General features: G+C 30.0%; 2 protein-coding genes across 2 annotated transcripts in view; one reads left to right on the forward strand and one right to left on the reverse strand.

The window, feature by feature from the left end:
* The window catches only part of gxylt1a (glucoside xylosyltransferase 1a), a 205,095-nt gene that overhangs the window by 83,059 nt on the left and 97,912 nt on the right, over window positions 1-24,124 (reverse strand). The window lies entirely within an intron of this gene.
* LOC127156718 (PDZ domain-containing RING finger protein 4-like) overlaps window positions 1-24,124 on the forward strand; it is an 80,106-nt gene that overhangs the window by 41,976 nt on the left and 14,006 nt on the right. Inside the window, exons 4-6 of the mRNA XM_051099742.1 lie at window positions 4,032-4,285; window positions 13,089-13,191; window positions 21,373-21,471. Of these exons, the coding sequence (XP_050955699.1) occupies window positions 4,032-4,285; window positions 13,089-13,191; window positions 21,373-21,471 (456 nt within the window). The remainder of the gene's footprint in view (window positions 1-4,031; window positions 4,286-13,088; window positions 13,192-21,372; window positions 21,472-24,124) is intronic.

A 24,124-nucleotide genomic window follows, 5' to 3' on the forward strand; every position in this document is an offset into this window, starting at 1 on the left:
TTATTATTTGTTTATTCATATTCCATTTATATTTATTTTGTTTAATTTTGTAATTATTTTCAGATTACAGTAATTGCTATTTGGAAGATTAATGTTTATTTAAAGCTTTATTTTATTTATTTTCTTATTTTAGTATCATTGAGATATATGAGTATAATTATTTGTATCTGTATATTTATATTTATCTTATTTTATGATTATTTTATTTACTTGAATTTTATGATTATTTTACATTTTGTCTTTACACTAATTATGGTTTGGAAGATACATGTGAATTTATTATTTTTATATTTTCTGTTTGCATTTTAATTCTAATTTTAGTGATTTTTGTATTTTGTCTTTTTATCAGTTTTTTAAATTAGTTTAGCCTTTTTTTTAAATGTCTATATAGTTTTAATTAATTTTTATTTCAGTTGTAGTTATTTTAGTACATAGTTAAATGAAATTAAAAAAAAGAAACGTCATGGGAAATAATAATTATAACAATAATAACGATAATAATAATAATAATAATTAGTTATTGTTATTATGAATGTCTATATAGTTTTAATTTATTTTTTATTTCCGTTTTAGTTATTTTAGTACATAAAATTAAACTAAATGAAAAAACCCATGATGTTATGGTAAATAATAATAATAATATTTATTATTATTATTATTGTTATTGTTATTACTTTGAATGTCTGTATTGCTTTGATTAATTTTTATTTCAATTTAGTTTTAGATATTTTAGTACATAGTTTATCTAAATGGAAAACATGTTATAAGAAATAATAATAATAATATATAATTAATAATAATAATAATAATAATAAATATTATTATAATAATAAATAAATTATATAATTATATAATAATAATAATATTTATTTTTAATATTATTATTATTATTTTGAATGTCTATATAGCTTTGATTAATTTTTATTTTATATATATTTTTTATGTCTATATATTTAGTTTTAGATATTTTAGTACATAGTTTAACTAAATGGAAAACATATGAGAAATAATAATAATAATATATGATTGTTGTTATTTTAAATATTTCTATATAGTTTTAAATAATTTTTATTTCAGTTTTAGTTATTTTAGTACATAAAGTTAAATAAAAAGAAATGTCATGAGAAATAATAATAATATAAATATGAATATATTTTTTTTACTAATTTGTATTTATGTTTTAGTTATTTTATTACATAGTTAAAATAAATGAAAGAACGTTACGAGAAATGATGATAATAGTACTATTACTATTATTATTATTATTTCAATTGTCAGTATAACTTTAATTAATTTTTATTTTAAGTTTAAGTTATTATAGTACATAAAGTTAAATTAAATGAAAAAACATGTTATGGGAAATAATAATAATAATAATAATAATAATTATGATTATTATTTTGAATATGTATATATAGTTTTTATTTTATTTCAGTTTTAGTTATTTTCGTACATTAGGTAAAACTAAATGAAACGGCAAATAAATAAATATTGTTTTTATTTTTATTGTTGTTTTTAAATTGTTGTTTATATTTATATGTCTGTACAGAACACGCCCCCTGTCTGTGATTGGCCAGACTGGCAGCCAGCCCCGCCCACTCTCACTCCATTGGTTGATTCAGTTGTCATGAGTCGCTCAAACAGATCAGAATGAAAATGTTCAGTCAGTGTGATTTTACAGCAGTAAACTCATTTCTTTTCATCTTCTCAGTCTATTATATCAGCACAAACTGTTTGAAATAATCCAATAAAAGCGTCCAGTCAAGCGCTGTCGTACACAGTGAGATGAATATAATCAGCACTCGAGCTCAAACAGTGTTTGTTAATGCAGATGAGCTTGTGGAGGCTCTGAAGTGTTTCTAATGTGTGTCATTAACGGCCAATCAGTGTCCTGTGAGACTCAGTCTGCTCCGTTCATTCATGAGGGTTTAATCACAGCTCAATGATCCATAGACACAGGATCAGTCTGTGTTCGTCTCAATCACTTCATTATCAAATAGTCACCTAGAAATGTCAGAATATATAGACCAAAAATGATTATATATTTGAACTGCATTTTAACATCAACTGCTAAAAACATGATCATATTTGTCAGTCACACGTAAATGAATCAGGACAGATTTCTGTATTAGTGCTAATAAACTAAACGTCTTTTAAATACATAATCACCACATTTATACATTTATATTCAATAAATCTTTTTCTTTAGTTTTTTTTTTTTTTTTTTTTTTTTTTTTTTATTGAATATGGCTTATTTTGATGTTTTGATGTAAAAATAAAACTGGAAATTAAACTATAAACTTAAAAAGCAACATTTTCGTTACCTCAAATAAAATAAACATTGAAATAAAAAAAAAATATAAAATACGTTTATTCCAGCTAGTTGCCAACATTTGTCATTTTAATTTTAACCTGTACTCAAATTTAAACTGAAATAAAATAATAATAAAAAAGGATTAAAATATTTAAGTTAAACAACTTTAAAACTAACAAAAACACAACAAAATTGGTAAAATTGAAACAAATAATGATAAAAATAATAATAGTAATTCAAGATACTAAATAACTGAAAAAAGTACTGAAAAAATAAAATAAATATTCAGATCAATTTAAGTAATATAAAAAATACAACAAAATTACTAAACTTAATAAATAATAAAAACTGTAATAGTAACTCAACATACCAAGTAACTGAAAAAATAAAATAAAATAAAAATATATTAAAATCAGTGTAAGTAATAAAAAACACAACAAAATTACTAAAATTAGAACAATAAATAATAATAAAAACTATAATGGGAACTCATGATACTACATAACTGGAAAATAAAATGAAACATTAAAATCAATTTAAGTAATAAAACTCAGCAAAATTAATAAAATTAAAACAATGAACAATAATAAAGACTATAATAGTAACTTATGATACTACATGAAACAGAAAAAAATAAAATAAAATAAATAATGTTAAAATCAATTTAAGAAATATAAAATACAACAAAATTACTCGAATTAAAACAATAAATAATAATAAAAACTATAATATTAACTCATGATGCTAAACTGAAAAATATTAAAATCAATTTAAGTAATAAAACTCAATAAAATGTTTAAACTTAAAACTAAATAATAATGAAAACTAGTAACTCATAATACGAAATAACTGAAAAAAAAAATAAAATAAAAAATATATCAATTTAAGTAATAAAACAAAAAAAATAAAACAATAAATAGTAAAAAACTATAATAGTAACTCATGATACTAAATAACTGAAGAAAATGAAATAAAATAAATAATGTTAAAATCAATTTAAGTAATAAAACTCAATAAAATGTTTAAAATTAAAACTATAAATAATAATAAAAACTAGTATCTCATAATACTAAATAACTGAAAAAAAAATTAAAATCAATTTAAGTAATAAAACTTAACAAAATTACAAAAATTATAACAATAAATAAGAAATATAATATTAACTCATGATACTAAATAACACTGTTTTAACTGAATAAATGTAATTGTTTACTTAATGAACCAATTTTTGCTGATTCTAATCTATTTCAATAAATGCATTTTGAGAAAATTATTACATAAAATCAAATGGATGCAAATAGTTTTTTTATTTTATATTGAGATTTTAGATTTTTAAGTGCAAAAATCTGACCTGTCTCATGTATTTATGACTGACAAATACTTTTTTTTTTATTTTACAATATTTATTTACTACAAATAAAACCAAAAAACAATGGTTACTACACTTTTACTATAACAGAACTATGGTTAATTTTAAGGGAATGCAAATGCACAGAAATTTTATATGCAGTAAATATATTCAATATATATCTAAGTATATAAATCCTAATTTAGGCCTAAACCTGTATTTCTTCTGAGGAAGACAGAAGGAGACGTTCAGCAGGATGTTCGTGCTGCTCTTTTCTACATTGATAGTGAGCAGTACTGCGCTCAGTGTAAGTTTGTGAGTGATTTGCAGTGGTGTGGGTGTGTGACGTCCGTCTGTGTCCGTGTGCAGGTGAACGGGAGGGATCTGTCCAGAGCCAGTCATGAGGAGGCGGTGGAAGTTTTGCGCAGCGCTAAAGACCCCATCGTGGTGCAGGTGCTCCGGCGGACGCCTCTGCCCCGGGGTCAAGGCTCGTCGCAGGACGTCCAGCTGGTGGACGTGTGCACGCAGACGGAGATCACCTTCGAGCACATCATGGCTTTGGCCAAACTCCGTCCCGTCACGCCGCCCGTGCCGGATATCTGCCCCTTCCTCCTGTCGGACAGGTGAGACGCACCGCAGGAGCGCAAACACATTTAGCTTAGAATAACGCTGTGGGAGCGTTGCTTTGGAATGATTCTAAAGCACGGAAATGTCCAGTTTCTTGTTGTGATTAAAATGTTATTTAAAGGTTACAAAAACGTTTCTGACAACATTACACTAAAGTTTTTTCCCCAAAATATAATATTGTTTGTACATTTATTTTAATATTCTACAACTTTTTTTTTTTAAGTTAAAATGTTTTCAAAAGGTTACAAAAACTTTGTTTATTTTTAATAATCTACAGATTTTACGATTATAACGGTATTTAAATATGGGGTTAGAATCGTTGCATAATTCCAAATAAATACATTATGATCCACAAATAAATGTAAAGCGATTGACAAAAACAAAGCATATTCACAAAATAAATAGAATGAGATCCACAAATAAATCTTAGAGTTCCACAAACATAAATTATATTCACAAGTAAAAAAATTAGAATTGCAAATAAAAAACATACTCACAAATATTTTTTTTATTTTACAAACACAACTTTGCCCGGCATTTATATGTGAATCGCGTACTGTGCATTTGTAAATCGCTGCGCGTATTTGTGGATTTTGAAACATTTCAAGCGTCAAGACGCACACTGATCCACAAATGCATGGACTCCACCCACCTTCTACTTAAGCCAATCAGATACCGGCCACGTGGGGCTGACCAATCGTTGCATGTTCTCGCTCCAACCAGTCACGTTTTGCCTTACAATCAGTGCGGGACCAGCCGTAATTCAGGACAATTAACCAGTCTCTTCAAAATGGACGATTAGGACAGTGGTGCTCATCACAGCATTATTGTAATAATATCTAAAATAAAACAAGTAATGTTATGTGTAATGTAATCAGTGTTTCATGTATCACTGAGTCGATGCGTGTTTTGACCGTGAGTGTGTTTGGCAAACTGGTATTCTACGGTGACCGGGAGGGGAGGTCTTCGGTTCACTTAGTTTTGTCGTGGCCACGACATATAAACTCGTGAGAACGTGATAATATAACACAGCCACGAGATATTAATTTGTGGGAACGTTATATTATGTCGTGGCCACGAGACCGTTTTGTCAAGGTAACGATGTCGTGGCCTGGAGAGGCTATGTTGAGGGAACGACTTCCATTTCTCGTGGCCACGTCTTATTATGATGAGGGAACGGCATATTTTTCTCATGCATAAACAAACCTTCGTGACCATAGCAACCTGGGATTATCAGAGTTGTTTAAAACATTTTTACTAACATGAAACATTTAATTTAATATTTGTATATTCTTCTTCTTCTTCTTCTTCTTCTTCTTCTTCTTCTTCTTCTTATTATTATTATTATTATTATTATTATTATTAATAAGAACATTATGTAAGATCGAAATTAAGGGAAAATATAAAAATATAATAATAGGCTAATAATAATGATGTTGATGAAGATGATGGTGATAATAATGGCCTAATAATAATATACAAATATTTTGAAGACGATTGAGGGATGGGTAAAAATGTTTTCTTGTATGCCTATGTTACTTAGACTACTTTAGGTAACGTTTATTCATTATAAACTTAATATGAATGCTGTTTACATTGCGTGCAATATAATAATTTATATTATAAAACAATAAAAGAAATTATGAAATAATCTATAATAATTAATATAATAATTTATTAATTCAAAATAAAATAATAATGAATCCACCATCTCTGATAATCCCGGGTTGCTATGGTCACGCAGGTTTGTTTATGCAATAAACTGGTGTCCACAAGAAAAATATGTCGTTCCCTCAACATAAGTCGTGGCATAAGTATGTCGTTACCTCGACAAAACGTTCTCCTGCCCACGATGTAATATCACGTTCCCACAAATTAATATCTCGTGGCTGTGTTATATTATCACGATCTCACGAGTTTATATGTCGTGGCCACGACAAAACTAAGTGAACCGAAGACCTCCCCTCCCGGTCACCGTAGAATACCAGTTTGCTAAACACACTCACGGTCAAAACACGCATCGACTCAGTGATACATGAAACACTGATTACATTACACATAACATTACTTGTTTTATTTTAGATATTATTACAATAATGCTGTGATGAGCACCACTGTCCTAGTCGTCCATTTTGAAGAGACTGGTTAATTGTCCTGAATTACGGCTGTTACTGATTGTAGGGCAAAACGTGACTGGTTGGAGTGAGAACATGCAACGATTGGTCAGCCCCACGTGGCCGGTATCTGATTGGCTTAAGTAGAAGGTGGGTGGAGTCCATGCATTTGTGGATCAGTGTGCGTCTTGACGCTTGAAATGTTTCAAAATCCACAAATACGCGCAGCGATTTACAAATGCACAGAGAGCAATCCACAAATATGCGCTGCGATCCACAAATGCACAGTACGCGATTCACATATAAATGCCGGGCAAAGTTGTGTTTGTAAAATAACAAAAATATTTGTGAGTATGTTTTTTATTTGCAATTCTAATTTTTTTACTGGTGAATATAATTCATGTTTGTGGAACTCTAAGATTTATTTGTGGATCTCATTCTATTTATTTTGTGAATATGCTTTGTTTTTGTCAATTGCTTTACATTTAATTGTGGATCATAATGTATTTATTTGGAATTATGCAACGATTCTAACCCCATATTTAAAGGTTACAAAAATGCCTTGTTCTACTAATTTTTTTACTTAAAACTTTTATTTTCAATATTCTTAAAACTTTGAAATGTCCGGTTTTCTAGTTGAGATTAGAATGTTATTTAAAGGTTACAACAATGTTTCTCTCATGATATAGCATTATTTAAACATTTACGTTACATTTTCTAAGAACATTAAAATGTTATGATTAGAATGTTATTTAAAGGTTTCACAAACGTTTCTTACAACATTCTACTACTGTAACTTTATTTTCACCCAAAATATAATTTTTTTTGAATGTTTATTTTTAATATTCTAAAAATGTTAAAATGTCTGATTTTAAAAAAATCTAAAATTCCGAGAATAAAGTTGAAATATTATGAGAATAAAGTCTAAATATTTTGAGAATAAAGTTGGAATATTATGAGAATAAAGTCTAAATATTTTGAGAATAAAGTTGGAATATTATGAGAATAAAGTCAAAATATTATGAGAATAAAGTCAAAATATTTCAAGAATAAAGTCAAAATATTACGAGAATAAAGTCAAAATATTTTGAGAATAAAGTTGGAATATTATAAGAATAAAGTCAAAAATGTTTTGAGAAGAAAGTCTAAATATTTCAAGAATAAAGTCTAAATATTACGAGAATAAAGTCAAAGTATTTCAAGAATAAAGTTGAAATATTATGAGAGTAAAGTTGAAATATTTAAAAAATAAAGTTGAAATATTATGAGAATAAAGTCAAAATATTTCAAGAATAAAGTCAAAATATTTTGAGAATAAAGTTGGAATATTATAAGAATAAAGTCAAAAATGTTTTGAGAAGAAAGTCTAAATATTTCAAGAATAAAGTCTAAATATTACGAGAATAAAGTCAAAGTATTTCAAGAATAATGTAAAAAATATTTCAAGAATAAAGTCTAAATATTATGAGAGTAAAGTTGAAATATTTCAAAAATAAGTCAAAAATATTGTGATAATAAAGTCTAATTATGAGAATAAATTCTCAATATTTCAAGAATAAAGTCAAAAATATTTTAAGAATAAAGTTATTTATAGTTTACAAAAACCTTTCTTACAGCATTTTACTAACTTTTTTCACTCATATGATGTCAGTGTTTATTTTTAACATTCTAAGACAATTAAAATGACCCATTTTATCATAATTAGAATATTAAGGGTTAATTAAACATTTCTTACAACGTCCTACTGAGTGTTTATATTCAATATTCTAAGAACATTAAAATGTCCGGTTTCCTGTTGTGATTAAAACATTATATATAAAACATTATATATTTATTTGTAATATTCTAGAAATGTTAAATAGGCCAATTTATTTGCTGTGAACTTTTTTTTTTTTTTTTTAACTTGTATTTTCAATATTCTAAGTACATTAAAATGTCCAGTTTTCTTAAAACAAAAATATTTCATACATCAATCATGTACAAATGTTTTAAGAATGTTCTCAGAATGTATATCAAATATTAAGAATGTTTCACAAACGTTACTTTAAGAACGTTTTCTTAACATTCATATAACTTTTAAATAACGTTACGGTTTGAGAACGTTCCCTATCATAAGTCATCGTGGGTTTTTCCTCGAAAACAAAGCTGAAAACTACAGCACTCGTTTGCTCTGTTTTCTTCCCTAATTCTCTCTTTGTTGTTGCGAGTTCGTCTCAAGAGAAACGAGATAAAGTTTAGCACGAGGAGTATCTGGGTTTCTCCTCAGGAGACGGAGGGGCGGCTGCAGTGGATGCTGGGAAGTTAATTGAAAGCGTGTGAGGCGCAGAGAGGGTGTTAGGGAGGTAATTAATGCCGCACAATGGCCCGTTGATAATTCATAGCCTAAAATTTGTCATCCGCGTTTTGTTTCTAAATTCCCTTCGGCGCGTCGTATGCTGATGTGCACGATTTCAGTTCTGTGTCTCTCTAGACAAAAGCGCTCAGGAATTCTCTTCCTGGAAATCTGAAATATTCAAGAGTCGTTTACAGTAGTCTCAGCATTATGTTTGAAATGTCACATACATTTGTATATCAGGATGGAAGAACACTTCATTTCCCAGAATGCATCACCTGGGTTTAATTTTTTAGTGTATTGCTGTGATCAGGCTGGTTAAGCATCATCTGCGGCGTCAGTGTTCAGCTCAGTTTATAGATCATAAACCCAGACAAACAGCAGATCAGCTGTGCACACGCACAGATTACACTTCACCACAACATCCAGAAACAAAGACACGTGAGTCCCGCGGAGACGGCGGACGTGATTTATAAAGATGAATTTGACTCTGAGCGGCCGCACATGACGGGAGCTTCATTTCTTCTGATGCACAGAAGCACAATTCAATTCTCATCTCTGCTGAAGATGCATTATGTGCGTTTGCGTCTCCATCCGCTGACATCTGCAATCTGTGCGCTCGTTCTTCACCGGCCTCCTGCGCTTCTCTATTGTTCCTCTCCGCGTGTGACCCCCTGAACAAACACATCTCATATTGTGCAATGAGACGTTTTATTGGTGCATCTCATGATGTAGTTGTTTAAAAAGTTACAGGGTTACATTTATGTGCTGATGTCTATTTGTAGCTCAAAACGTTTGTTACTGGCAAGCTCTTTTACAGTTTTTTTGCATTTAGCACAGGACTCAACACTAAGGATTTTTTCTACTGCCCCGGTCAAAATTTTCACTGGCCCTACCACAAAAACATTAAATAGTTGCTGTTATCATTGTTTTTGACTTATGTTATCTTTTATTTTAATATATGTGACCCTGGACCACAAAACCAGTCTTAAGACGCTGGCGTTTATTTGTAGCAAAAGCCAAAAATACATTGTATGGGTCAAAATGATTGATTTTTCTTTTATGGCAAAAATCATTAGGAAATTAAGTAAAGATCATGTTCCATTAAGATATTTTGTAAAATGTCTACTGTAAATGTAATTTTTGATTAGTAATATGCATTGTTAAGAACATTATTTGAAGAACTTTAAGGGTGATTTTCTCAATATTTTGATTTTTTTGCACCCTCAGATTCCATATCTCGGCCAAATGTTTCAATGTCCTATCATAACAAACTATACATCAATAAAAAGCTTATTTATTCAGCTTTCATATGATGTAAAAAATGACCCTTACGACTGGTTTTGTGATCCAGGGTCACATATAAGCTTATATGACACCAAAAGTTTACATACCAAATAAAATTCTCAATTCCAGTTTCCATTTTCACACCTAAACCTACTAGCCTAAGTAAAGTCCAAACATTGTTCAGTTTTTTAATTATTATTAATGTTTTATTAAAAATGAAAAGATGCTTTAGGGAAAAACAGCAGACAGACAGCAGGTGGCGCTTATGGAATAAGAGTGATGTTACGTTTCTGTTGTTACCGCTGTAAACAAAGCAGTGCTGTGCTTATGAACGGTACTGTAAATACATCGTACATGCGCAAATGAAAAGAAAACGCCATGTAAACTTTTCTTAAAACAGTTAGTTCCCCTCACAGATACATTAAAGGGGTCATCGGATGCCCATTTTCCACAAGTCGATATGATTCTTTAGGGTCTTAATGAAAAGTCTCTAATATACTTTGATTAAAAATTCTCAGTGGTTGTGTAAAACAACACCATTTTTACCGTCAAAATCAGCTCAGCAAAAATCATCCTGTTCTGGTCAAGGCTGCTTTAAAGGGGTCATCGGATGCAAACGTCACTTTTTCATGTTGTTTGAACATTAATGTGTGTTGTCAGTGTATGTACAAATCTACCCTATAATGATAAAAATCCATGCAGTGGTTTTTAATTAATCTGCAAAAATAATATCCCCTTTTTCAAATCGATGGCCACTATGGCCAATCAGCGATGTTTAAAAATCGGCTCAACAGCACTCAAATGTGAGCAGGAAATGGACGTTTTTAAAATTTCAGCACCAAAAGAACTGAACCGGTACCGTTTGACAGCCCTAGTCATTGTCCTGCTGGAAGACCCATGACCTCTGGTGGAGACTCAGCTTTCTGACACTGGCCACTACATTACGCCCCAAAATTCTTTGGTAATAATCAGATTTCATGATACCGTTCGCAAAGTCAAGGCATCCGGTGCCAGAAGCAGCAAAGCAACCCCAAAACATCTTTGAACCTCCACCATGTTTGACTGTAGGGACTGTGTTCTTTTCTTTGAAGGCCTCATTTGTTTTTCTGTAAACAGTGTCATGATGTCCTTTACCAAATGCTCTACTTTTGTCCCATATGTCCACAGTACGTTCTCCCAGAAGGATTGTGGAGTTTTGAAAAGTCTTAAGAAATTCTTGCTTTTTATGCCTTGGTGTCAGCAGTGGTCTCCTACCATAGCGTCCCTTTTCGACGGATAGTGTGAGCTGACACTGTTGTACCCTGTGTCTGTAGATCAGCTTGAATTTGTTTGAAAGTTAATTGAGATTCTTTATCCACCATTCGAACAATCCTTCATTGTAATTTTTCATTAATTTTGCTCTTCTGTCCACGTCCAGGGAGGTTCGCTACAATGCCATGAGCTGTAAACCTCTTGATGATATTGCGCACAGTGGACACAGGAACATTAAGATCTCTGGAGATGGACTTGTAGCCTTGAGATTGTCCATTTTTTTCCACAATTTTATCTCTTAAATCTACAGGCAGCTCTTTACACTTCTTTCTTTTCTCCACGCTCAGTGTGACACACAACACAAAGGTTGAATCAACTTTTTTCCATTGTAACTGGTTGCCAGTGTGATTACTATATTGCCCACACTGTTACTTGCCACAGGTGTGTCTAAATACAAATTACAGGAGTATCACATGCTTGAAAAGCAATTATTTCTTACAATTTTGACAAGGTGCTAATAATTTTGTCCAGTCCATTTTTGAGTTCTGTGTGAAATTTTATCAGGTTTGACTTTTCCTCTCTGTTTTTTTGTTGTTGCAGTACAGCGTGTGAATACCAAAACATTTGCAATTGGAACAATTTTCTGAGAGAAGCATTGCATTTTCTGACAGAATGAACTGTACCATAAATTTGTCCTGTGGTGTGACACAGCAAAAAATAAGAAAAATAAAACTCTAGATAATATATAAATAGCATAAGAGAGATTTATCTTCATTGTTAGACACTAATTTTACACTAAAAAGAGAATATAGTTTAATGTAATTATTGCATTTAGGAACACTGGAAATGATTAAAAAAGAATAAAAAGGAGTTAAACGAATCTAATTAAATTATTTAAAATGCTTTTTAAAGAGACCTTGTCCTCTGGTGTGACATCTTTGTCCTGTTGTGTACAGGCGTCACACCAGTGGACATTATCTGTCACACCATAGGACGTTTAAGCCTTTTTCTGTCAATTAATGACTTTGCTATTCCGAGCTTATTTGCATAATTTTCCATGATTATTAAGTTTAACATACAGCTTTTAATTCAAAAATATAATTTAGGGGTGTCGCACCAAAGGACAACAAAACGTAACACTTTTGTAGTGGTTCCAAAAAAGCTACATATTTGAACAATTCTGAGACAAAAAATGTACCATGTGCGCATGCCATGGGCTTGACAAAGGGCTTCAGTGACACAATCATGAATGGGATCCTTTAACTAATTAAAGTTTTTTTTTCTGGAATTGGGTGATTTAAAGTCAGGATATGGTGTCACACCAGAGGACATGGTTTTCAGAGACAAAATGTATTAAGATCCTACGCTTTCAGAAATATATGGGTGAAAAAAATGATTTGGCATTTAATTTATAAAAGTTGTAATTTACTGAACCACGCTTGAGACGGTCACACCATAGGACAGTTTTGACATTTGGCTTAAAAAATCGAATAACACTGCAGGTTTATAATAACCGGTGCATGTAGGACAAACAAGTATTTAATGGCTTACTGCATTTGAAGTAACGGCAGTATTAATTATATTCCTTTTTGTCCTGTGGGACGGTGAAAATGCCACATCAACAACCCACATGTTTTATCATTGATTACCCAGCGAACAGGAAACATTATGAATAAACATTCTTCCAGTAACACTGACAGAACCTTTGTTTAAAGTCGTCTGGTCTTTAATTATGTTCTCAACATTAGCACACGTTATTTATGCATCTTGTCAGTGTGTTTCTGTCAGTAATATCTGTGTTTGTTGTGTCATCAGCTGTCACTCTCTGCACACGATGGATCAGGAATACTTCGAGGGCAGCGAGTATCTGTCCAACATGGCGGCGGACGCGGAGAGGACCGATGACTTTGAGTACGAGGTGAGACTTCCTCCATTAATAACAGCTGACGTCCCCCCGCTGCCGTCCCAATCAGAGCAGCCGTCCCGCCCGTAATAGAGTGTGAGTGTGTCCCACGGGCGTCTGCTGACAAGTAATGGCTGATGGATTACTCACCTGATCCTGCAGCGCCGCGTTTTCACTGTCCATGAGGCTCAATGAGTGAGGAGTTTATAAATAACACATGATTTATTCACACAACGCCCTTTAACCTGTAAATTCCAGTTTAATTTACTCACCCCTTGTCATCCAAGAAATTCATGTCTGTCTTTCCTCAGGTGAAAAGAAATTAAGGTTTTTGAGGAAAACATTCCAGGATTTTTCTCCATATAGTGGACTTCAATGGGGATCAACAGGTTTAAGGTCAAAATAGCAGTTTCAATGCAGCTTCAAACAGCTCTACACGATCCCAGCCGAGGAATAAGGGTCTTATCTAGCAAAATGATCTGTCGTTTTCTAAAAAAAAAAAAAATAAAAATAATAAAAAATTAAAAATTTGCTTCATGCATTATGTAATTGGAATTGGGTGATTTAAAGTCAGGATATGGTGTCACACCAGAGGACATGGTTTTCAGAGACAAAATGTATTAAGTTCCTACGCTTTCAGAAAGGAATAAGGGTCTTATCTAGCAAAATGATCTGTCATTTTCAAAAAAAAAAAAATAATAAGAAGAAGAAATTAAAAATTTGCTGGACTTCATGCATTATGTAATCGCATTAAAAAGGCCACGCATGATGTAGGTGGCATTACCAACCAGTGTTTACAAAGCAAACGTTCATAGAAATTCATTTGTGGTTAAGAAGTATATACATTTTTTTTTTTTTTTTTAAAAGAAAATGATCAATCATTTTGCTTTAGCTATTGATTATTTTAGTAATCGAGTATTCTACCGATTATTCTATTGATTAATTGAAGTCATTTTCTTTATTAAAGAGCAATACTGAATATTCAGGAGAAAAAAAGATTTATTTTAAGGTTTTTTAAAATAAACAACTAATTTGTTTCCTTTTTAGAAAACAAATTGCTGAAATTGCATACATTAATAACCAGGAAAACTAAAACCATTTAATTCAAAATGCAAATACAAATATATCAATAATATATATATATATATATACACTACCGTTCAAAAGTTTGGGGTCAGTACATTTGTATTGTTTTTTTTTTTTTTTTTTTTTTTAAGAAATTAATACTTTTATTCACCAAGGATGTATTAAGTTAATAATTAAACGTTTATTAAAAGTTAATAATAAATAATTTACATTGTTATAAAATATTTATATTTTGAATAAACACTGTACTTTTTAAACTTGTTATTCATGAAAGAATCCTGAAAAAAAAAATTACAGGTTCCAAAAAATATTTGGCAGCACAACTGTTGATATTATCCAACATTGATCATTCTAATAATAAATCTGCATATTAGAACGATTTCTGAAGGATCATGTGACACTTAAGACTGGAGTAACAGCTGATAAAAATTCAGCTTTTCATCACAGGAATAAATTCTATTTTAAAGTATGTTAAAATAAAAAACATTATTTTATATTGTAAAAACATTTTGCAATATTACAGTTTTTTTCTATATTTTTAATCAAATAAATGCAGCCTTGATGAGCATAAGAGACTTCTTTAAAGACTATTACAAGTCTTACTGACCCCAAACTTTTGAACGGTAGTGTATATAAAATACAAAAATCTATTTCGCATTACTTTAGAAAAAGGTGAACATTACAACCTGAAGCGAATCCGTAAATCAAGAAATTGAGACATTTAGCTGTAGGCCTATTTACACACTATTTAATTCAGCTCAGAGGGACCTGAATGCATTTAACTTGCAGTTACAAATGCGTAAATAATATTTTGTTATTTTAAACAAAACACTGAATACTGATATTTACATGTATTTTTAAAATGAAGATACTTTAAATGTGAAATCAAAAGCACCAGTAGGTGTCAGCAAGTCACTGTTAAGTAAGTGAGTCATTGCGATTGAACTGAATCATTTAACAGGTGATTCATTCAGCGACAAAACACAGAGCGTCATGTTGCTCAAAGATGCAAAACAGTGCTGTGGCTGTGTTTGGAATGGTGATTTGTTGGTGAAATAGAGCAAAAACAGGCAATATGCTGTCTTTATTAATTTAGTGAATATTAGCTTCTTGTTTACTGATGAACTGTTGAATAAAATCAGTATCACATTTGTAATCATGCTGAGACTCTTCGTTTGATATTCACTAACTTTCTGACTTTCTGTGTCACAGAGAGAGAATGAGACAATCAACATAAATGGCACTTGGTCTTTCACAAATCATAGCTAACTTAGGGACGTCATAACTAACCACCATTAATTTGGTCTTAAATATGTCCAGCGTTTATCGGTTTGTGCGTCAGTAATAATGGTCCGTGGGGAAAAACAGTGTTCCGTGTGTAGTTACGGTAAATGGACTAAACGAAGCCTGGAGGAAAATTATTTGCCTCAGTGATTTTTTTGTATTCGAGTTACTCGAGGAATCGTTTCAAACTCGTCACTTCAGTCGTTCACTAGCAAAAACCAGATCAAATTAAAAGAGTCATTCATTTTTGAATTTCGACATTGCTTATAATGATTTTAAAAAGCACATAATCGAATGATTTGTGAGGAACAATGTGATATCCTGATCTAAATAAAATGATTTGCAATTCACAAATCATTATTCAAATGGGGACTTCAGAGCATGGATCGCGAATCATTTGCTTCAGATCAGAACTGAACTTCGGAGCGGGTTTGTGAATCTTTTGCTTTAGATCAGCACTTCGGATCCCGGATCATGGATCATTTGATTCAGATCAGGACATCGGTGTGGGTTCACGAATCATTTGCTTTCGATCAGAACTTTGGAGTGTGAATTGTGAATCATTTGATTCAGATTGGGATTTTGGTGAGGATTTTTGAATCTTTTGTTTCAGATCAGATCAGAATTTCATAGCGGGTGTGTGAATCATTTGATTCGGTGCGGGTTCACAATCATCTGCTTTAGATTGGACCTTGGTATGGGTATTTGCAAATCATTTGTTTCAGATCGGAACTTTGAATCGCGGATTGCAAATCATTTGATTCAGATTGGGACTTCAGTGAGGGTTTGTGAATCATTTGTTTTAGGTCAGATTGGAACTTAGGCATGTGGATCGTGAATCTTTTGCTTTAGATCGGCACTACGGAGTGTGGAGCACTAATCGTTTGATTCAGATCAGGACTTCGGTGTGGGTTCATGAATCATTTGTTTCAGATCAGATCTGAACTTCACAGCAGGTTTGTGAAACTTTTGCGTTAGATCGAAACTTTGAAGCACAGATTGTGAATCATTCAGATTGGGACTTCAGTGTAGGTTCATGAATCATTCGCTTTAGATTGGAACTTTGGAGTGCGGTTTGATTCAGTCATTTGATTCAGCTCAGGACTTGGGATTGTGAATCTTTTGTTTTAGATCAGATCAGAATTTCGTAGCGGGTGTGTGAATCATTTGATTCAGATCAGATCTGAACTTCGGAGCGAGTTTGTAAATCTTCTGCTTTAGAGCGTGGATCGAATCATTTGATTCAGATCAGAACTTTGATGCAGATTCGTGAATCATTTGTTTAAGGTCAGGATTTCGAAATGATTTTGCAAATATTTAAAAAAATAAAATAAAATTCTCAAACAGTAGAAAACATCAAATCATTAAGGCAGTACGGGTATTAAGCAGAGGCATTGTGGGAAGGAGCAGGAGTGACTGAAGCAGGTTTGTTTTGTATGTGTGAATGCGATGGAAGTCACTTTGGATTAAAGTGTAATGTGTAAACGTATCTGAAGGTTGTTCTCCTCAGGAGGTTTGTGTGTGTGTGTGTGTGTTCTGTCTGTAGTCATTAACACACAGCAAATGTAGTATATTAGACTGATCTTCACACTTCGTTGTGGAGCTCTGATCGTATTACAGTGTGTGTGATTTCATGCTTGAGGAAGTGAACGCAGCCACTTAACACTCGTCTGTGTCTGTGGATGATCTGAGGCTCATCTCTGGACCTGCTGGTGTTTGTGTGTCTTGTTCTGGAGGTTTTTCTGTGAGGCGTGAAATCAGACGTCTGCGGATGAAATGTGGATCCTCTGACCCCTCCGTGACCCCAGAAACATCTTATTTTCAGGGAAATACGATTTCAGTCTTTCTGCTTTAAAATTTCACATTGAATTCAGTGATACCTGCTGTTTCTTTGCAGTTGTTTATGAAATATACTAGCCATTTTTGAATGAAAATATATTTTAGTTATTTTTTGTTTGTTTTAAGTCCTACGTTAAAAAAAAATGCACCAGATAAATAGTTTAAAATAAATACTACACAAAAAAAAGAATGAATAAATGAAATAATTTTATTTAAATCTTGCAACAAAAATATAAATACATATAAATATTAAAATATGTTTGAGGTAAATTCTATTTCGTTTTTTTTTTTGTTTTGTTTAAAGTACTACGCAAACAAATTACATAAAAGTAGTTTAAAGTAAATTCTACAGAAAAAAAAAATTTGTTTAATTTTAATCATGCACCAACAAATTACATCTAAATAAATGAATGTTTAAATATGTTTGAATTTAATTCTACATCAGAAGTAAACTAAATCCTACACAAAATAAATAAATGAAATTGTTCAATTTTAATATTGCACCACCTAAATAAATAAGGAAGGAAGTAATAATAAATAAATAATGTTAGAAGTACATTCTACACGAAAAATTACACCTCAATAAATACACAAATAAATTTGTGTAAAGTTTAAATGTTTAAAAAAATAAAATTGTTCAATTTAAATCTTACACCACCTAAATAAATAAATAAGCAAGCAAGTAAATGAATAAATGTTTAAAGTAAATTCTACACCAAAAAGGAAAAATAAATAAATAAATTAATTAATTAATTTAAATCTTGCACCAAAACATTACACTGAAATAAATACATAAATAACAAGAAAAATAAATAAATATTACACCACCTAAATGAATAAGCAAGTAAATAATAATAAATAAATAATGTTAAAAGTAAATTCTACACCAAAAACTTTACACCTAAAAATAAATAAATAAATAAATAAATAAAATAATTTAATTTAAATCTTGTAACAGAAAATTACATCTAAATAAATACATAAATATTAAAATATGTTTGAGGTAAATTCTATTTACTTTTTTTGTTTGTTTTGTTTGTTTGTTTGAAGTACTACACAAACAAATTACATAAAAAGTAGTTTAAAGTAAATACTGCAGAAAAAAAAATAAAATTGTTTAATATTAATCATGCACCAAAAAATTACACCTAAATAAATAAATGTTTAAATATGTTTAAAGTAAATCCTACATCAGAAATAAATGTAAAAAATGTTTTTTTTTTTTTTTTTTTTTTAAACTATAAAATTGTTTTATTTAAATCTTACAGAATAAATGAATAAATAAATACATACTTAAAAAAAAATCTAAAACAAAAAAATACACCGACAAAAAATAGTAGATCAAAAAAAATAAATTAAACCAGTAGGAAATAGTAGAAAACCCTTTTTCCACTGCAATTCTCATTGCTGTTCTTGTGTGTTTCTGCTCTTTTGTTCTGGAGGTTTGTAATCATTGAGACGTCTGTGGATGAAATATGGATTGTGTGACTCGTGTGACTCATAGCCGCACTCACATTTCACCTGCTGGGACGTCCCGCGTCTCTAATACAGCGTTTGTGCTTTTGTTTGTTGTGCTTGAAGAGGTTTTGCTCACTGAAATGACTCTGATTGTGTGTTTGCTTTACTGAGCTGCTGTTGTCAATGATTGTCGAGTTTTTCCTCACTGAAACGCAGCATGAATTTTTCATCCGTAACGTGGGATTCACAGCCACCGCAGAATAAATGCATGCTCATTAGCATAATTACAAACTTATTTACAAAATAAACACGAGTTTTGATTTCCTCAGAAGACACTTCAGAGCTGATGATCAGTGTTTGATGTGCTGGAAACTGACAGATGTCAAAAATTGAGGTTTTTTTTAGCCTTAATATGTCTGTTTTCAGGATGAAATATGATTTTAGCCTTTCATTTTCAGCCAATGAGAAAAATATCTAAATGTATGTTTTTATCGATTAAGATATAAATCCTGTAAATCTTGTATTTCATGTGATTTTTTTTTTTTTTTTTTGAATAATAAACAAACCTTTAACTTTGTTAATAGGAGTTATTTCCACATGAAATAAAATTATTTTAAAAGGGTGTTTAGAAATTAATACATAAATATACTTTGTATTACTATGGTGATCTACTATCCAGACCATTTTAGTTTATTTTCAATTAAAATTCAAGTTAAAAAAATGAATATTTTTCCATTTATCTCCCATTAAATGCTTCTTAGTTATTTTCCTTTAGGCATTTGATCATTTTTTCTATTGTAAAGTATTGATTTAGCACCTAAATCATTATTATACACTGTAAAAAAATATGTATTTTTTTCCAAGTTGTAAATAAAACATTGAAAAATATTATATCGTTTTAAAATGCTTATTTAGTCATAAAATACAATTTCAGTATTTCCACTTAAAAATGGTTTAATCCATTAAAATTCATCTTTAATTCACATTTAATTGTGATATTTGCTATTTCTTGTATATTATGAAATTAATGACAAAAGTTAATGAAGCAATTTTAGTGAAAATGTATTTGTTTTAAATAAATCCTTCACCAAAACACATATTTACAAAAATAAACACGCAAACAGTTTATAGTAAATCCTACAAACAAATAACCACCAAAAACAATAAAATGTTTAAAGTAATTCCTATACACTAAAAAATAAACACAGACACAAAACACAGATAAAAAAAATAATAAAAAAAAAAATAATAAAATTAACATTTTTAAAATTAAAAAAAAAAATGTTTAAAATAATCCCTACACACTAAAAAAGTTTTAAATAAAATCCCGCACCTAAATAACCACCAAAAAAAGTTTAAATTCCTACACACAACAAAACACCAAAAAATGTTTAAAGTAAATCCTACACACCAAAAGAAAAAGATTTAAATAAATCATACACAAAAATAACCACCAAAAAAAAAAAAAAAAAAAAAAAAAAAAATTATATATATATATATATATATATATATATATACATACATATAAACATAAAATAAAAAATAAAAAAATAAAATATTTAAAGTGAATCCTACACCAAAGAAATTACATGGAAAAAATAAAAAAATAAATTAAATAAATCCCACACACAAATAGTCACCAAATAGTAATAATAATAATAATTTAAAATGTTTTAAGTATTCCTACACACAAAAAAAAAAAAAAAAAAAAAAAAAAAAAAATCCTACAAACCAAAAAAAATAATTTTAAGTAAATCCAATTTGCTTTTTTTTTTTATTTATGAAATTTATTAGCAATTTTAGTGAAAATTTGTTTAAAGTAAATTCTACACCAAAAAATAACATGAAAAAATGTTTAAAGTAAATCTCAGACACCCCACAAAAAGCTAAGAAAAAAAACAAAAACAATGAAATAAACAAAAATGGTTCAAGTAGATCTTACACACTAAAAAAAAGAAGAAAAAAAAAACCCACCAAAAGAATAAAAAACAATGTTTTAAATAAATTCTAAACCAAAAACGAAAAAAGTATAAGCAATTTTTGAGTGAAAATGTATTTATTTATTGATTAAAGCAAATCCTTATATTGAAAAAAATTGTTTAACATAAATCCTACACCAAAAAATAAAAGAAATGTTTAAAGTAAATCCTACACACAAACTAAAATAAAAAAAACACCAAAAAAAAAACAAAAATGGTTCAAGTAGATCTTACACACTTAAAAAAAAAAACACCAAAAAATAAAAAACAATGTTTTAAATAAATCCTACACACAAATAAAATAAAAAAATAAAAACAAAATTCAAAGTAAATTGACACATTGAAAATGTATAAGTAATGTATTAATGTAGTGAAAATGTATTTATTTATTGTTTAATGTAAATCCTTATATCTAAAGCCAAAAAAGTAGTTTAAAGTAAATCCTGCACTAATAAAATTACACTGAAAATATTGTAAAAAATAAATAATAAAATAAATCCTACACATTTTTTTCAGTGGAGTCTTCTTTACTCGTCTCTTCTCTCTGCAGGAAGTTGAACTGCGTCGCATGAGCAGTCAGGAGAAGCTCGGCCTCACGCTGTGCTACAGGACGGACGACGAGGAGGACGTCGCCATCTACGTCAGCGAGGTACATCAGTCACACGACTCAAAACAGACACCGGGGCTAGTTGTCACACTTCACTCCAGTCAATACTGAAGCCAGTTTCTACTGATTGACACAAACTTTGAAGACTCACTATAGAAAAATGAAGCTTTCGAACTTTTGTATTGATTTTAAAACCATTCAAACAAATTTCAGACTTTAAGCACTACAGCGGGGCATGTTGTCACAGTACATGGGGTAAGTTGTCACAATGTGATAATCCTGCTCTTGTTCATTTAAACAAGTATTATTCTTATATGAACTAGCTAAATGTTTATCTTTAAATTCTACACCAAAAATAAATATAAAATGTTTAAACTAAATCTTACACAAAATATTACACCAAAAAATTGATTTGTTTAAATCTTACACCACCTAAATAAATAAATAAATAAATAAATAATGTTTAAAGTAAATTCTACACCAAAAACATTACACCAAAAAATTAGTAAATAAATAAGTGTAATTTAAATCTTGCACAAAAAATGTACACCTAAATAAATACATAAATAAATATGTTTGAAGTAAATTAGACACAAATGAATAAATAAGTAAATAAAAGAAAACAAAAGATAAATAAATAAATAAATAAGCAAATAAATAAATAAATAAATAGTGTTTAAAATAAATTGTACACCAAATACATTACACCAAACAAATAAGTATATAAATAAATGTAACTTAAATCTTGCACAAAAAATTGCACCTAAATAAATACATAAATAAATATGTTTGAAGTAAATTAGACACAAATAAATAAATAAAAATAAAACACTAATAAATAAATAAATAATGTTTAAAGTAAACTCTACACAAAAAAACATTACACCAAAAATAAGTAAATAAATACGTCATTTAAATCTTGCACAAAAAAATATAAAAATGTTTAAACTAAATCCTACACAGAATATTACAACAACAACAACAACAACAACAACAAAAATAATAATAATAAAATAAATACAGTTGTTTAATTTGAATCTTACACCAGCTAAATTAAAAAAAGCAAATTATATACCAAAAACAGTACATTAAAAAAAAATAAATAAATAAATAAATAAGTAAAATAATTAAAATCTTGCAGCAAAAAATTATACCTAAATAAATAAATATGTAAAATGTTTAAGTTAAATTCATAAACATTCATAAAACCAAAAACATTACACCAGAACAAAAAATAAAATGGTTTACTTTAAACCTTAAACCAAAAAAATTAAAGAATCCATAAATGAATGAATGAACAAACAAATGAATAAATAAATTAAATGTTCAAAATCGTTGTTGGGATATGGACTGTGTGACAGCCAGCCCCGGTCTATATACATTTATAATAAAATCTCAGTTCATCAAGGCTGCATTTATTTGATGAAAATTACACTAAAAATAGTGATATAATATTCTAATTTACATGAGCTGTTTTCTATATGAATATATAGTACAGTGTCATTTATTCCTGTGATGTAAAGCTGAGTTTTCAGCATCATTACTCCGCTCATTTAGTGAGTTTGTGTAGTTGAGTTCTGGCTTCATTAGAAGTCGTCTCAGATTCACGGCTCTCTGCGGCGCGTGTGCGTCTGAATACAGATCCGTCAGCGCTTACAGGCTTATTAAAATCTCCACTCCATAAAATTGAAGAGCAGAGAGCCGTGATATCAGCGATATTACAGCGCTGCCGTGATGAACGACGCCGTTATACCAGACAGAAAGAGACGCTGTAACACGACCGTTCGTTCATTCATTCATTCATGCGCTTGATTTCATTAGTAGATGTTCACTATGACCAGTCATCATCATTATCTGAGTCACGTTCGTGTGATCTAATGAAGACAGAGAAACTCAGCGGATCAGACAGGCATTGATCGGCTCTTGAGGGATGTGTCTGTATAGTCAGGCCTCGCTCGTGATGCTTGAAGTGCTAAAATATGACTGGAAAACCCTTGAAAATGAAGAGGTACTTGAAAATGTTTGAATTATTGAAAGACAATGCATCTATGAAATAAGTTCAAAAAACATACATTTTTCATTTATTTCAGTTAATGTCAGAAAACAGTGGAGCTAAGTCAGTAGTACTGACAGTGTGGTGTAAACATGACTGAAGACGCAAAAACAAGAACCGATGAACCGAATCAATTGAGTCATTTTCACTGGAACCGCTCCGATTGATTCAAACTTGTGACTTCGATCATTCATTTCAAATGATTCACTAAATTAAAAGAGTCATTCATTTTCAATTTCAACATTGTTTGTAGCAATTTTAAAAACCATGTGGTGATGGGTGAAACAGAGCTTTTCGAAACTCTGAATCAGTTAAACCACTGCATCACAAAATGATTCACTGTTTCAAAGCGCTCCAATCAGATCACATCAATCATTTGATTCAGGTTGGGACTTCAAATTGGGTATCCTGAATCATTTGATTTAGGTTGAACCGGGTTCAAGAATCATATAGAGAATTGAATGATTCAAATCAAATGATTCACGATATGCAATTTGAAGTGTAGATTTAAATCAAATTCATATTGGGACACTATAATGTGGATTGTGAATCATTTGATTCAGGTCGTGACTTCAAATTGTGTATTGTGAATAATTTGATTTAGAACAGAACAGGTTCATAAATCATTTAGGGAATTGAATG

The sequence above is a fragment of the Labeo rohita genome, chromosome 25 (assembly GCF_022985175.1).
Source record: "Labeo rohita strain BAU-BD-2019 chromosome 25, IGBB_LRoh.1.0, whole genome shotgun sequence".
NCBI lineage: Eukaryota > Metazoa > Chordata > Actinopteri > Cypriniformes > Cyprinidae > Labeo > Labeo rohita.